Below are 16,637 nucleotides of genomic sequence, written 5' to 3'. Positions count from 1 at the left end.
TAGGAGGCGGCTGCCGTTGAGACAAAAGCGGAAAGATTGAGGCTCAAGGACGAGTCTTTTATGTGTCGCAAGGCAGACTGAGGCATCTGAGGGGTTTTTACCTTCAGTCAGAAGCCATTATAATTCCATGTCTCGTTGCTTTCAAGTTAAACTTGCACGTCTCTGTACATTAGCAAACTATGAAAAGACAAAAGGCAGCAAGCAGCAGCAGCAGCGCACAGTTGTGTAGTTTTCTCTTCCGTGTCTCGCCACCTCTTCACACCGCTGCTGCTGCTTTCAAGGACACTTCAGCATGGTTTGATTTGTCTTTACTCTCTCTTCTTTTCCTTCAGTGTCAGTTCTTACTGTTTATACATGAATACGCCACAATTTAAGATGCTTTTTTAATTCTGTTTAGCCAGTCTCAAGCTCATTCGCTGCTGCTCTTTTCAAACAGCAAAGAAAAGTAGACTTTGTATCTGGTAGGTAAAAGTAACCTGTCACTCAGAATGGCAAACATAGTCCTTATTTGGAAATGCATATCTCAACAATAAAATCAGTTTTTCTCTCATAAATGTTTTTATATTTGCTTACCTTCACAATCTTGATGAGTGTTTTCAGCTGGTACATGTGGAGCTGCAGGTCGAGTCTGTCTGTCAGCCAAACACACACCGCCTTCGTGGAGCCGGTGTACCATTGCTGGAAGAAACAAAAACAAACAAAAAAAGATAGACAAACTTATTTGCAGGAAACAAATAATATATAGAAGAGAAAAGGGTGAAAGTATTATCCAAACGTTTGACTGCTTGTGTTTCTTGACCCATTGGACTTCTTTTTAGGGACGTCACTGTGTTCCCATATCTTTTAATTCGGTGAGTACAATCATAACTGATAGAACAAATGGCCCAAAATACGAAAATAAAACCCAAGTTGTAATAAATGTTTTTCTTCTTGGTTTTCCTCCAACACAAAATGGCCCCGTACAGGTGAAATAATTCTCAAACTGCCACCAAAACTCACATTGAGAGAAGTGAAACAATCTGCTGACGATAAACTCTTTTACAAAAACACTTTTGACTTTGTATTTGTAGAGAGAAGTTTGGTTTTCTTTTTCCTATTCACTTCAATACATCTATTGGACTATAGAGGAACTACAGCCTACCACCTTTAAGCTATGGTTTTAACACTCTGTGGTAGCTCCTGATTGGAATTTACCAATGAACAAATAATTGATGATTATATGCTTGAGTTTCACAATGAGACAAGATAAGTCAAAATCTTGAACAAATTTACCCTTTAAAGTGTAGCATTAAAAGCCTATTGAATCATATATGTAAGGACAGATTTTCTAATATAGAGGACGTGACCTCAGACCACCAGAGCACATTCTTTGCAGAAAACAGCTGAAAGCAGCTTCATTCATCCTCCTGAAATCATAAAGCTGTTTTTAAAGCTGTTTCACACGGACAAGAACTGCAATTAACTTCATATTTAAGAGAGAAAAACAGTCCAAAGGTTATTTCATGCACTTGACAAAAGGCAAAACACGTCTGTGATCATTCGGCATTCACGCAAATATTTGATTCCATCTATTGTGGGAGCGACCTCTGACCTCCTTCACACTGGCTTCTTGTAATTATGTCAAAGTAATGAAGCAGTTTTTCACAAATCGAAGTAGTTAAGTGTCAACTAAATGTAAGAAAATGTATGCTAACTTACAAATGAGGAGTCAAATTTAATCACAGGTCCTGATTTTATTTCTCTGTCCAGACAGAATAAACGCAGAACATGTTTGTTCTCTGAAAAAGTCACCAGATGGTCACAGATTCAGCATCTTTTCATAGACGTTTTTGAAACAGAATATAACGACCAACGTAAAAGTGCGTTTGACGAATTCGGCTTGCTGTTTTCTGGATTGTGAAATCCTGCTGATAGATGGTGTAAACTGTAGTTTTATCTTTCTAATCTGGTTGATTTTGGTTGTTGATGATATTAATGCGTTGTGTGTCATTTTATATTAATGGTTTATATTAATCAGTGTGACAAAACTTGATCCTCAAAAGTTTTTATCGAGTCCAACTCAAATCACAATAGTCCTTTCTGCATGTCAAAGTGATTTTCAAGTATATTCACTTTTTTTTTTTATTACTGAGAGGAAGGAAAAAAGGTTTTTTGAGTAGATATCAGAAATGCTCCTTAAGCCTCTAAGCCTCTGAGTGGGTGGGTTGGTGTTTGATTGACAGCTGAGCCAGAGACAAAATGTAAACAAACTTGTGGTAACGGTGGCTCCCAGCCGAGGACAGACACCAAAACATTTAGCATCTAAACTTACTTACTGATCTTGACATCTGCTCTTAATGTAGACAAAGCTGAAGGGGATTTGTGTATTTTCCAAAAGTCTTATGAACTCTCTTTCAAATCTTTGCTTGGAAACGCCGACGTGGAAGAACACGTCAGTGACTCTGAAGTGCAACACACACCAGCTGCATGGTGTCATTTGAAGCGCGTCAATTGTTGCTTATAGCGCACAGCAGACAAAATGGCTACTTTTCTGGAGAGTTGACGTGCATCGACGCTGGGAAATAGGAAAGGGGTGTATCCTGACATGTTGCCCTTGACTGAGCTGTTTTGCCTCGCATTGTTCGTGCGAATTTGAACGTTTTTGTTTTTTTAACGTGATTTGCCTCGTACAGCTAATGCTAGCTAGCAACACATGCAGCAACCGCAGAGCGGCTGTGTGTGTTTGTGTCTGACTTGTCTCTCCTTTTTCCTTCTCATCGCTCTACATTAATGAAGAGGAGAAATGAATCTTCAATGTGAAGAGTTCAAATTCTTTTCCATAAATTTGACACAATTTTCAATTTCTTTTTAGGTTTTAATGCATTATGTAAAGCACTTTGAATTCCCTCTGTGTATGAAATGTGCTATACAAATAACCTTGCCTCGCCTTATGTGCTGTGTGACATGGAGTACATGGACACGGAGGACTGTTGAGGACTCAGGAGGGCCGTTTTAGCCATAATGTTTTCCTCATCCTCCCTCCCTCCTCTCACTCTCCACACTAAATATTTTTACGCTGGAATTCGAGTTGTATGCTAATCAGCTCGCTGACGATCGCCTCGTGGTCTGAGTTAACAGATGCTCGAGGATGTTGAAATTACTGGATGATATTTGCTGCTCCTGTGATGATTTCTTCTGATTTCCTTCTTTCTCCTCCTCCTCCTCCTCCCTCTCTTCACCCGCTCAGTGAAACACTTATTTGAGTCTCTGGGAGGTGAGTTCCCTCAGAGCGGCTAATCAGCTGCCTGATGGTCGCCTCGCGAGCCGCGTTAACTGTCGTGGAAATTGAGTACGAAGACGCTCCTTAATTGAGCTGATTAGAGGACGAGAGTGAAAACAGATGGAGAGAATATGTGGGGGAAGGAGGGTGGAGGTTGGCCTGCACAGCATTGTGGGTCTGCATTAGCCCTGTCAGAAACAATATCTACATGATGAATGGATTGTGCTTCCCTGATGGTGTCACAGTAATGATGTAATTTAAACATTTGACACATATTCACATTTTGGAACAAAAATTGTTCAAATTAAAAGCAATTTTAACTATTAAGTCCTAAAATCTAAACATTCCAGTGAGATGAGATCATTTGTATTTGGGTTTTCATTAGGTGTCATTGTCTTGATTCCAGGGCCGAGATCTGCTTCACATGGACTGGTTTCAAGATGTTGACTTTAATTTCTAGAAAATTCCTGAATTTAAATAAAAGTGCAACAGAAAAAACACTCTACTAAAAGTAAAAGAATTTATCTGTGAGCTTGATTTGCTCAAAAGGAGAATTTGTGTTTTCTTCACGTCATTTTCATGATTCTTGTGCATCGATCTGCTTTATTTTTTGTCTTGTGTCAAGATGCTGACACTGATTTCTGAAATATTCCTGAATGTAAGAGGAAAAAGTGGCATAATCTTAAACACAACAATCACTCTTGAAGACTGAATCTGAGATTAAATGACTTCTTGTTAAAATATCCATTTTTTTTTTTTTTCTTCCAGCATGCCGGATCGTCCTTGTCAGCTGCTTTATCAAGGTGATTTAGCTCCTAATGTGAAGAGGATGGAGCACACAAAGATGTTCCCTGGTGAGTACTTGTAGACAAATAGACGGACAGGCACATGTGAGCATGCACACGCAGAACAAAAATGATGAACGTGTTTACAGCTGATGCCCCACATCTTCGTCCTGTTTCTCATCACATCGCTCGCTTTAACTGCCTCTTTCTTCTTCTTTATGTCCGTCGGCATCGACAAACCTTCTGTTTAAAGAAAAGGCGCCTTAAATGAATTTGACTTTGACTCGCCCAGACGCACGTAAACAAGACAATTGCATACCCACAATGCTCCTGGCAGGAGGCCTGATGCTGCTGTATGAACACAGGGTTTACTTTCTTTGTTACACACAAACTGTATGTTTGTCTTTGTTACATGTTGAAGGGCTGAGCGGACACACTTTGAGGCCCCGCCGTCACCTCCTCCTCGGTGCATGACTGGGCGCTTCTGAGCTCCATTAGACTCATTCTCCTCACCCTCCCACACATGCTCTTTAACACACACACACACACACACACACACACACACACACACACACACACACACACACACACACACACACACACACACACACACACACAGATCAGCACAGCTCGAGCCTCAGCCACAATACTCCGAACCTTCAGAGGAGGCGGTGGGTGGCAGAAATCCATCGCTCGGCTTCGTGCTGCTAATGTGTACGAAGGTCTGAGCTGCCATGTCCGCTCATTGACTCACGGCAGCGAGCTGAGGCGTGTTTGGCAACTCTGCGCTAAAATATTCTTATAAATCTGAATCCTGGAGGGGGGGCCCCGGTCAGTGAAGAAAACGGACAGCGTGGGATGGATAGATGGATGGATAGGTGGAGGTGTGTTTGCATCTCCTGCAGAGCGAGCCGACAGCTCTCTGTGTTTCCTAAGTGATAAACAGGTCAACAGAAGCAGTCAGTGTTTTCAGCCTCAAAGCGACCTGCTGCTGCTCTGAAACTGGAGAATCAAACCTCACGCCAACAGTATAAACACCTGACTGTGAGCTCGATTTGTAAAGATTTGTATTAGCCGAGTGTGCTTTCATACAAGCATTTACTGTGTATCTTATGAAAAGATCAGATATAATAAAAACTTATTGTCAAATTTCCATATTAAGTGCGTTTCCAACCATTTTCAATTTGCGCATAAGAAAACCTGAGTTAAAACGCAGACAAAAAAGTTGAAATATCGCAAAATAAGTGTTGGAACACACAACCAATGCTGTCATGTCATGGATGAGGACAGTCTTGTGCGTTACATACGCTACTAAAGTGATACTCTCTCAACTGTGGTCAGTTTGGATTTACGTCAGTTACAATGAATTCCAATGGTGGCAATATTTCACGGTAGAAAAGTTTTCCTGCAGTGTTTATCTGAGGGAGAAGAAATGTTCCTTCTCAGCGTGGTTTTGTCGGACGCGGCTGTGAACGCAGCTCGTGGGTGAACTCACCTGGAGAATCAATTGTCGACCATTATTATGCTTTTATGTGCTCAGATCCACTGCAGGAGAGAATGTCCGGCTGACAGGAGGCAGAGTCACAACCCTGACTGCTACCGTTTCCTCTCTCATTAACCTCGTTCCAGTTTGCTTTTTTTGTCACAAAAAGCGCGGTTCTAAATATTTCATAAGCAGGTGATGGCTGTTGAATGAAACAACTAATATTTGCATCACAGTAGTGGATGGAAATGTGCATTCATTTTCTTCTGCTGTTTTTCTGGAAATTCATTTAAAATTTGCGCTAAATTTGAATGGAAACTTGACTAATGTCAACCAGAGATGAACCTGTGACGACTGTTTCATATGAATGGGTCTAGCATGCATCAGTCGGCCCATGTCAAATAAGTGTCTTCTGTATGAAAGGCGTCTGTTACAAGCATCCATCACAGCCTTCCAACTTTGACCTGGCAAACTTACTGTATTTGTGTTTTAGTTTAGTTTTCCTGTGCAATGAGGGATTGTTACTGACATTTCAGCGTGTTCACAGATCTCAGTTATTAACCTGGTGAGTACCATGTTATTATTACTGATAGAAATGATGGACAATACTACAAAAATAAGACCCAAGTTGCAATAAACTGGAATTGTCTTTTAAAACGAGAATTAGCACTCACATCAAACACCTTCTCGATGTACAGCTCATCGTTGACGCGGTCTCGGAGGATGTCCTGGTTCTGCCGTACGAAGGTGATGTAGGTGTCGGCCAGATCCATCCCTGGTTTCTGCAGGAGAGAGGACACGGACAGGCCTGATATATGTGATATGATAGATATGACAGATATGGAGAACGATGTCAGACATTCACAGCAAGCAGTTTGTTGAGCCTGGTGTTGAAAATGTGAACATGGCTGGTATTCATGGTGCTCATTTCACTTCACCCATGCTGTTCAGAAACTAATATTACACTACAGAAGTAAGCCAATCAGCAGATAGCCTGCTGGCTGCATATGATGACCTCTGCACACACAACAGTGAAGCAGCAATTTAGTTTTTTTATTATAATAAGATGGAACAGGCCCCCAAATAATAATGTCAACAGGCAAAACATACAACAGTGCATAGAAAGCTGAAGTCCTGGCTTCATTTCTGTTAGCTTGGGCCTCAATTCCACTTGCTTCTGTAACTCTACGCAGTCTCTCATTGTCATCTGTCTTTCTGAAGTGGGACATATTCCAGACCTGTGAATCGCTGCGCACATCACAAATAATCGACCAATCAGAGCTTTATAGGCGGAATTAAAGAGCAATCCACAACGCAGCATGTTTTTGACTTCCATTACTCGTCCCTCTCGCGAAAAAGATACACTTAACAAACGTGACGACCCACACCGACTTCGAGAGAAGTCACACATGTGTTTCTTTTCTCTGGCGCTCTTACCAAAGTGTAATCTCCACAGGCAGCCATTCAAATCGTACAAATCTCCTGCTGACTATATGTTGTGAATTTATTAACTACGTCTATACTGATGGATGGAGGCCCCCAGTTTCACTGTGAGCTTTGTGGTTTCACTTTGGACATACTGAGCTATGGTGGGCGTAGCAACAATGCAGTTTTCTTCCTTTATACTCCACATGGAGCATATTGTAAAACTATTTTTGTAAATGTCTCGTTCCTCAGCCTGGTGAAGACGGTTTGTCCTCCTGCTGTCCTCTCTGCTAAACAGGACAGCTGCATCTGAGGACAGAGACGTCATTACAGAGATCGGAGTCAACATGGACGCTTCAGTAAAACATTACACACATTTCTCGATTCTGATGTGAATTTCCCATTAAGAGTAAACTAATGTGACCAGTAACTCTTTCAATGCACTTTATAACTTGTATTAAGATTGAAAAAAGCAAAGCAAACCCTTAAAGCCTTAGGGCAGTTATACATTTTCTTGCTACACCTAAAAGAATATTTAACAAAAATTTGGGTTCTTAATTGCAACACACCCCGGGTCAGAATTACAAACAGGAATTTTGGTGAATAACGATCACAATAAAGAGAAAAACTTCAGCCATAAAGTTGATCAGCCTGGGACACGACCAGAAAACATGGAAGCAATTTTGTTTTACTGTCATAAGTATTTCAAGGTCAATAAAACAGATGCTCAGTGTGTTTTTGTAAAGTCTGTACATGTAGTTTATTAAGCTGTGCACACAGTAGGCCTATTGATCAAATTCTGAAGAGAACAAAACATGACTTCAGGGTCTTACTGTGGCTCTACTGACCTGCAATAACAATTTATCTCATTTCATTTTGTCTTGTTTACTTTTGCAGTTCACGTTCCAGTTCAAGTTCAGTTTGTGACTAATTCTTGTTCTTACTTTCATTTGAGTTGAAAAGGATCGTTTCTCAACCAAGAATTTAAATTTTTAATATATAAGTCTGGTGTGTGTCTCAGTGGGGAATGTTTTGCTAAATCATTCCCTCACACTACAAATGACAATCACAACTATTTTGTTCAAACTGTGAATTCAATTGTTGCCTTGAATTCACAATTCATCCCTTTAAATTCCTTAATTCATTCCCTCACATGAGTAGCACTATCACCTTCACTGCCTCGGTCTCCTCCACACTGACTATGGGCCATTTGGATTTAATAAAGTTAGATTTTGTTGCTGGACTGAGATATGTGGATATACATACTTCATGTTTTCGCAACTCAATGTTATTGTTTTTTGTCGAGTGTACAAAACTATATAGGGCTGCAACTAGTGATTCTTTTCTTTATTGACTAATCATATATTCATTAAATGTCAGAAAATAGTGAAAAATGCCCATCGCACTTTCCTAAAGCCCAAGGTGACGTCTTTAAATATCTTGTTTTGTCCGCCTAACAGTCAATTAATTTTTTGTCAATTGACTACAGCTGGCAGAAACTGTGGTTTTCATTATTTGATTTAATTAACTGATAAATCAACCATGGTCTTTTAACGAATGTCATTAATGAAATCATGGTCAACTGGACATTTTTGGCATTCTTTATATTGTTTGGCTTGGTTGAGATTTTATTCATAGACTTGTGTGTGCTGGCATTCATCAGGAGGTAGTGGTATGCAATAAATTATAAAATTAAATAACTTATTTCGTTAAGGATAGCACTGGTTTACACTCCAACAACACGGGGAACAAATGTTCAGCAACACCTGCTGCTTGATAATCTACCTTCTCCGTGTTGGGAGTAACAAGAAGCTGCTGGAGCTGTTCCACCGGAGGAAACATTAACTGCTGTGGAAGCAGCGGTCTGTTCAGCGCGGAGAGGCCAGAGGCAGGAGAAGTGGGTAAAGCCCTGTTCATTCACACTCCCTGTTGTCAGGGGAGATTACAACTGTAATGCTTATTGTAATTGCTTTGACATCTTTCACACCCGTTTTCTCTGAGCCGGCATGCGTCGGCCCCGGGGGGGGGGTTGTTGTTCTACTAGAGCGCTGCTGAGCATGGCACGTCAAGTCCCCCACGGAAAACAAGAAAATGGAGCCTCAAGAAACCCAGAAACCTTTTGGCTTCACTTAAAGGCAAAAGGTGATTATAGATTTGGGATTGTAACCTTTTGCTTCTCAAAGCCAACACAAAAAAACACAAACTGTCACATGCTAATTTTGGAGGCAGAAAAGAACTGGATCTTGACAGTCAACTCCATCGCCTAATGTCGACTCCGTCACAGCATCAAGTGCCTACATTTGGGTTTGTGATTTGACAAGCAAAGAGGCAGCTGTGGGAAGCGTACCAGCCAGGTAGTTCATAGACAGCTTCCACTCTCAATGCCTTTTCACCACGACAGATGTGACACGATGGAGATGACTGATATGGACAAATTCATTTGTTCACATGGACAGTTTGTGATTCTTAAGTCGCATCTTTGGTACATCGGTGCAACCCGAACTGTTCTCTAAGCATAAAGCTCAAATTTTACTTTTCATTTTCCCATAGTTGTGAATGTCTGCAAAGGTATGCTTGACATTATGCTGTCATTAGCCAGTGTCTCCAATGGTCCATGCAGTTGGTGCATACTTCCATCTGTGAAAATGTCCACCCACACAGAAACCCACTGTAGTAGAGCTGAAATAATGAGTTGATTTGCCAAATTAATTGACAGACAGAAAATTAATCTGCAAGTTGCAACTATGTAGATGATCAATTAATTGTTCAAGTGAAAACATCAACCTTTCTGTGGTTGCAGCTTCTCCAATGTGAGACTTTTCTGCTTTTCTCTGTTTCCGCCCTCATATTAACATTAAACAGGTAGGGTAACCTCTCTGATAGTTGTAAGTCAAATGTTTTCTGATAAAAACAGTCCCAGCAGCTGCTTCAGAGGCCTCAAACAGCAAGTGACAGGCTGAGATCAGTCAGAGACGCTCAGCTGTAATTCAGAGAGACCACTGGACAGATACCAGGGGTTAAAGTGGGGTCACATGGCTGCAAGGGGATATGGTGTGTGTGTGTGTGTGTCGGAGAAAGAGGGGTGGCGTGAGTGTTATGTTCAACCAGAGAGAGGAGGGGTCAGGCCCAGTGATTGACAGACCTGTCAGAATCCCCATAATCCTCTGGAGTGAGTGGAGAGGTGAGTGTCTGGCAGATCGAGGATCATTGTCGAATGACGATTAGAAATGTTGACTGAACGATCCACGTGTGTCTTACTGGGTGTGTTACAGTACTTGTCATGTTGTCTCTGATCTGTTCCAGCAGACACTTCCAGGTCACGTCCACATTATTGCAGATACATTTCAAAACTATGTTTGCATGTCAGAAGTTTTCTGTCCACACCTAGTGTTTTTTCGACCATTTTCAGAAACTTTTCCATCCACATTAAAAAAACAGAAATCACTTCGGCAGTGGGATATTGCCGATGTTGATCCCACATTAACATCATCAACATGATTATTGAGCGATGAGTCCGGAAAATCTGAGAGACTGGTGTTATCTTGTTGCACATTCTTTGACCTCTCCATGACCTGTTCAAACTCCTTCCAGTTCTTGAGTCCTTTCCTCTGGATACCTGTCTGCTGATTCAGGAGTCCCCCTGGATCAAACAAGCCTGGAGAGTATCCTCCTTCACCACTACTCCACCACTTGTGTCCACCAGTGCATTCTTGGGTTGCAACAAGCCCGTGTGACCTACTGGCCACAACTCCAAGCAAGCCTTCACAAAGGAGGATTTAAACATGCCCTACTCTGATTCTGTTCTCTGATTTTATCCTCATGTTCCCTCACTTTGCAGAAGAAATTCCTCTGGGAATTGAAGACCTCATGAGGCTTGGATTTACTGGATTTGTCTGCCGGCCTCCCGACCACCTGATTCAACTCATAACCAGCTGCTGGTCAGTTGACATATAGCAGCAGATATAATAATGCAAACTGAGTCATCTTTGGCCTACTGTAATATGTTCTGGCACCAGGTAAACCTATGAACTACCTCTGGACTGAACATGGTGTTTGTTATGCAGAGAAGGCCAAGTACCACTTTGTATATAAGGAAGGCAGTTCCACCCAATCACCCCCCTCCAGATTTCGCCATCATTACCTACATGAGAGTTGAAGTCCCCCAGCGGACTACAGAGTGTCCAGGCACAGTCCGCTCCAGGACCCCACCAGAGAGTCCAAGACGACTGAATCCTCAGTACTGCTGTTTGGCGCATTGACATGCAGACGCATAAAAGCTACATTCTCATTTTCAGGGGAAAACTATCACTGCAGAGCTCAGTCAGAGGCTTGTGATTATCCCCACAAATCCAGTAAAAAGGCCAAGTCCGTCTTTTATCAATAAGTCTGGTTCCAAAACTGGAGCTGTGTATAGAGGTGGGCCCAATTACAGTATATCTAGAGCTCCTTTCCCACCACACAGGTGATATTCCACATCCTAAGAGTTGGTTTTGATCAGCACGCCAAGACCCCCGCATCAGGTCACCTGCTGTGGTAGTTGGGGGGCCCACATGGCATGTTACTGTGCTGATATGCTGGTTTATGTGATCTCTACTGTTGAGGGTGCAAAGTCAGAAGTTGGATACTACCATTCCTGACCTCTTTGTATTCAAGCTACCAAGGCGATATAAACATGGATGGCTGCTGTTTGTTTGGCTCCTCAGTAGCACTAGAAATGTTTAAATCATACAGATTTAACCAGCTACAGTATCATTATGTTGATCAATTTAACAACACACCAAGCTGTAAATCTAACTTTTAGAGTTTTAAAAGGCATACACATGTTTTCAAGTAATATTTGTTTACTTTTGACTATGCAGGGCACAATATTTGACATCACACTAAAGTGAGATTTGGGAACATACAGTAACTGGACTTCTGAAGCAGGAATTCTGACATGTAACTCCACTGTGAAAAGTCATTAACTCTAACTTGAGGAGTAGGAAATCCAACTCAAACTGTATGTCTTTTTGCTCTGAGGCTGTTTTTACTGTGTTGGTTCCAATGAAGGGAAATCTTGATGCTACAGCATGCAATTATATTTTAAACAACAGTTTGCTTCCAACTTTGTGGCAACATTTTGTGCCCTGACCTCAACACCACCTAACACCTTCAGGATGAACTGGAACACCGACTGTGCGCCAGACCTGATCACCCAACATCAGTGTTGGACCTCACTAATGCTCTTGTGGCTGAATGGGAGCAAATCTCTGCAGCCAGCTTCAACATCTGGTGGTAAGACTGAAACCAGTAGAGTGGAGGCTGTTATAGCAGCACATTAATGCCCATGGTTTTTGAATCAAATGTTAATCACATATGGGGATAATGTTTAGGTGCCCATTTACTATTCTACTGCCATGTAGTGTACTGAAGACAAATATAGTGTGGATGGATGGAGGCCCACATCAGAGTGAGAAAGACCAACTTTAAAAAATATATTGTAGACAGGGTCAAAACGAGAGAAAGGTCTGCGCTACAACATTCAAGATTGTGTGTGTGTGTCACTGGCAACATATTACTGCCCTTGTTGTCTCATGAGACATCTATTTCCCCCCTTCATTCCCCTTAAGGCTTAGTCTCAATCATTTACCTCTCTTTTCTCTCGTTCTGACGAGGTGACAAAGCAGCATGACAGATCAGACACGCCGGCACAGTTCCAGCCACCGAGATTAAGACTTTAACACGAGAGGAAAGAAAGACAGAAAGAAAAAACCCCCACATACAAGCAGCTCAGCGCTCTTGTCACGCTCTGCTCTCTCTGTCTGTTTTGTCTCCTTCACTGTTTCTTCACTTGTAGCCAAACACCAGTAATCCCTTCCGCGCCGGGCTAATGGCCGCCTGGTTGCTCGTCAACATGTGACAACAACAAAAAAAAAAATTGAGAGTGTAAAATTAAACGGTGTTCCTGTTCGGATACAGACAGGGAGGGGTAGAGGATTTGAAGTGAGGAGAGGGAGGAGAGACCCGTTGATAATGAGCAGTTAGTGGGGGAGGAGGAGCAGGAGGGGGATGAGGGTGGTGAAATGCCAGGTAATTACACACCGCTACCGGCCTTGTTTCCTGCCCAGGATTCACTTCATTTATACCAGGTGCACGTTGTGTGTGTACAAAAATGTGTGTTTGCAGGTCAATTTAAAATAACTGTGGGAGAAAATATCAATTCTCCTGTCCATCCATTGTCAGTGTTTGTTAACTGTAGATGCACCAATAAAGACTTCAGCTGCAACCAATGATGGATTTCATTTATTCATGTCCATCAGCAGTTCAAAGCGATCGTCCATACTGCTTCTTTTGTCTGACCACCAGTCTAAAACGACCCTGCAAGATTGAAGAAAAGCAGCAGATTGTCATATTTGAGAAACAGGAACCTACAGTGTTTGGTATTTCTGTATGATTGATTGAACGATTATGCAAATGTTCATTTGTCAATTTTCTGTTGATTAATTGATGAGTTAATTACTCATTTCAAACCTGCAAAAATATTCTGTACGCAGGATTTTATTTTGCAGCGAATATTCCTCAAGCCCCTGCTTTTAAAATGTTGTTTTTTTGGTGAATATTTCTCTTGTGCAAATAAAATATAAACAAAACAGGAATTTTAAGTATATTTCACATGTGAAACTTCGTATTGTTTTAAACTTCACCATAGTCAAAATCTTTTCACATGTGAACTATGATATTTCAAATGTGAAATGTTGAAAACTACATGTGACCATATTTGATGTGAAATATCTCAGAATCATGTTTCATCATTCCAAATCATGTGAATGTATCACATGCAAAATGTCTGAAAATCACGTTTTGCTCTAAAAACACAGTTACTTAATGTGTTGTTTAATGCAGCCTTTCCTACAGTTGGACACTTCTTATGGTGCAACAGCAAAAGAAGATGAATTATCTTTCTTTAATCTTTGGGCTGGAGGGAGGAACTGCCGGTTAACTGTTTTCAAATCTAAAAGTTAGTTTTTTTGGGGAGATTTTTTGCCTTTAGTATACAAAAGTCCCCAGGCAGACTCAAACCGGGGACATTGTGATTACATCGTCTTGAACCGTCAGACCTCCAGCCCTGACAAGAGTTAGTTAATATGTTTTAAAATATTTCTGGGAGCTTCGGGCCCCAGAAACGTTTGGCCCTGAAGGACTGTGTTGTGTTCAAGATGGTGAAGAGCCAGTGATGATGATCACTCTCCCAATGTTTGTGTTCCTGCTCTGCCAGTGTGCATATGTTTGATATGAGCATGTGTGGCTGTCAGTCACTGGTATCTTGGCTGTACAGGCGAGAGCACGTCAGACCTGCTGAACACGTGTGAGTCAGTGTGAGAAACACACACACTGACTGACTCCAACGCTTTTACTTTACAGGATCAGTACTGTAACATTACAATACTTCACTACAAATAATGGCCCTGTAGTGAAAGTTTTAATTAAGTTAAAGTAAAGAAAGAATTACAGTAAGAAGAAGTACAGTATTAATATTGGATCCAGGTTTGTCTGGCAGGAAGTCAAATAGGCCCACTGGAACTCTTCTAAGGGGTCACTGTTCAACCCAAGGAGACAATAAAGAATATTGTGAAAACTGTACACCAGGTGAGAGCTACAAAATAATATTAAAAATGATATGAGAATTGACATTAGACGCATTAGATATACTGTACACTATAACTAATGTCAAGAAATGACAAACTTAAATATAAAGAAAAAGAATAATATAAAATTTTTTCACTAAAAACTTAGTGTGATCATGAAAGTACACCCCTTTGTTTCAAACAGGGCTCAACTGTGCCACTGACGGTATGAATGTATTAAACCAGATCAATGACCTTATATTCATGGTTTTGGTGGTAATAGGGTTAACAGCTACAAACTGGGATACTCAAAATTACTTCACAATTACTGTCAAAAATAGTCATTATATTAAAAATGTGCTGTGGCTGCCAATTAGAACTGAAGATAACAGATATAATCTAAATGACAGTGTTCACAGTTCCCAGTCTCCACTGCGGAGCTAACGTTTTGTTAGCTAATGTTAGCTAACGTTATAGTTTTACAGGCCAACAAGCTGCTGCTCAGCCTTGAACGCTCCAGAGATCTCAATTAGGGTGATGAGTTTAAAATACTGACGTGATGTGCTTCTGAGTATAACTGAAGGATTCAGGATGTTGTTTACTATCAGCTATCGTTTACGGTCCATCAGTACTCGACTGCTATCTAGCTACAATGTACAGAGCTGGAAAATAATGTGCACGTTAGCGTTAACGCTAATTTGTTTATCGATGCACAGACTCATCACACAAAATAACGCAATCAAATTAGGACACTTGCTCACTTTATAAATATCGAAACAGTAGAAAATAGCGATGGCAAACCATCTTTGGCTGAAAGTACATACATCAGCTTGTGATACACGTTTACCAACAGCCAACAGTTTCATTTTGTAGTTTGGCTAACTCTCGAAATGATTGTTAATTGACTAAAGCTTATAAAATCTAAAAATGATGATGAGCCTGCATCCTGATTCTGCTCTTGATACAATTGGGCACAGGGAGGTTGTAGTGATGGGACTTTTTATGTTTTAGTCTTAAAAGGTCCAGTGTGTAGGAGTTAATGGTATATAGCAGTTAAATTGCAACCATTTGAATACCGCTCGCCTCACCCTCCCCTTCCAAGCATGTAGGAGAAACTACATGAGAGGCCCTATCTAGAGCCAGTGTTGGTTTGTCCCTTCTGGGCAACATGGCGGCCTCCATGGAAGGGGACCCGCTCCCTATGTAGATATAAACGGCTTATTCTAAGGTAATGAAAACACAACGATTCTTATTTTCAGTGATTATACACTTAAACTTTAAGTATCCAAAGTAAAATTACAGTTGAGTTTACTTTATAGTCAGGTAAAAAAAAAAAAAAAAACACCATTTAATGCTTTTATACAGAATAACTTCTCATGTCAAAGTTCCTAAAAAGTTGATAGTTGAAAGTTGATGTAAAAATGTAATAAAAAAAGTATTTCCCTCTGAAATATAGAGAAAGAAAAGTAGAAAGTCTCCAACATGTAAACACTTGAGGGTGAAAGCTTCACGTTTCCGTGACAAGGTGTGGGGGGCAGAGCCGTCCAGTGAGGCGGCTCAGAGGCCTCGCCCCCCCTGCTCTTCATCCCACCTGGAAAAGAGGCTTACCTGCGTCAGGTTCCCTCCACACAAAAGACCAAAAGGCCAAGGTAGCGGTTACATTATAATTTCAGGGGAGGAGGCAGCTGAGGAGGAAGTCTGGACGGGAACCAGAGAGCATGATGGGATAGGTGGGGTGTACTGCGTAGGGGGAGAGGATTAGGGAGGTTAGGTGAGGTTGTTGTGCTGCTCTTTATCTCAGCTGTTCAATAACTCGGTGTAGGATGTTCTCACATCTGTGTTTCAGGCATTTTTTTCATCAAATGCAACGTGTAAAATACAAAATATCGAACGCAGTAATTTGTTCTACGAAAAGTATTATTTCTACATTTAATATACTTACTCTGTACTCTTACTTTAGTAATTTGTACATATGAATAATCAGTTGTGCTCTTGAATTACTTAATCATGCTTGCATATACAGTACTATAATCTTATCATACTATACATACTATTCAAGTCTGCTTGGAGGATCTCAGAAC

General features: G+C 41.0%; 1 protein-coding gene across 12 annotated transcripts in view; it reads right to left on the bottom strand.

Moving 5' to 3' along the window:
- cadps2 (Ca++-dependent secretion activator 2) overlaps positions 1-16,637 on the bottom strand; it is a 228,518-nt gene that overhangs the window by 4,810 nt on the left and 207,071 nt on the right. For all 12 annotated transcript variants that reach the window (XM_044194159.1, XM_044194157.1, XM_044194161.1 and 9 more), the window contains 2 exons: positions 6,202-6,309; positions 574-678 (listed from right to left, as the gene is read on the bottom strand). In XM_044194159.1, coding sequence (XP_044050094.1) covers positions 574-678; positions 6,202-6,309 — 213 coding nt within the window. The remainder of the gene's footprint in view (positions 1-573; positions 679-6,201; positions 6,310-16,637) is intronic.

The sequence above is a fragment of the Siniperca chuatsi genome, linkage group LG4 (genome assembly GCF_020085105.1).
Source record: "Siniperca chuatsi isolate FFG_IHB_CAS linkage group LG4, ASM2008510v1, whole genome shotgun sequence".
Lineage (NCBI taxonomy): Eukaryota > Metazoa > Chordata > Actinopteri > Centrarchiformes > Sinipercidae > Siniperca > Siniperca chuatsi.
This window is presented reverse-complemented; position numbering and strand designations above follow the sequence as displayed.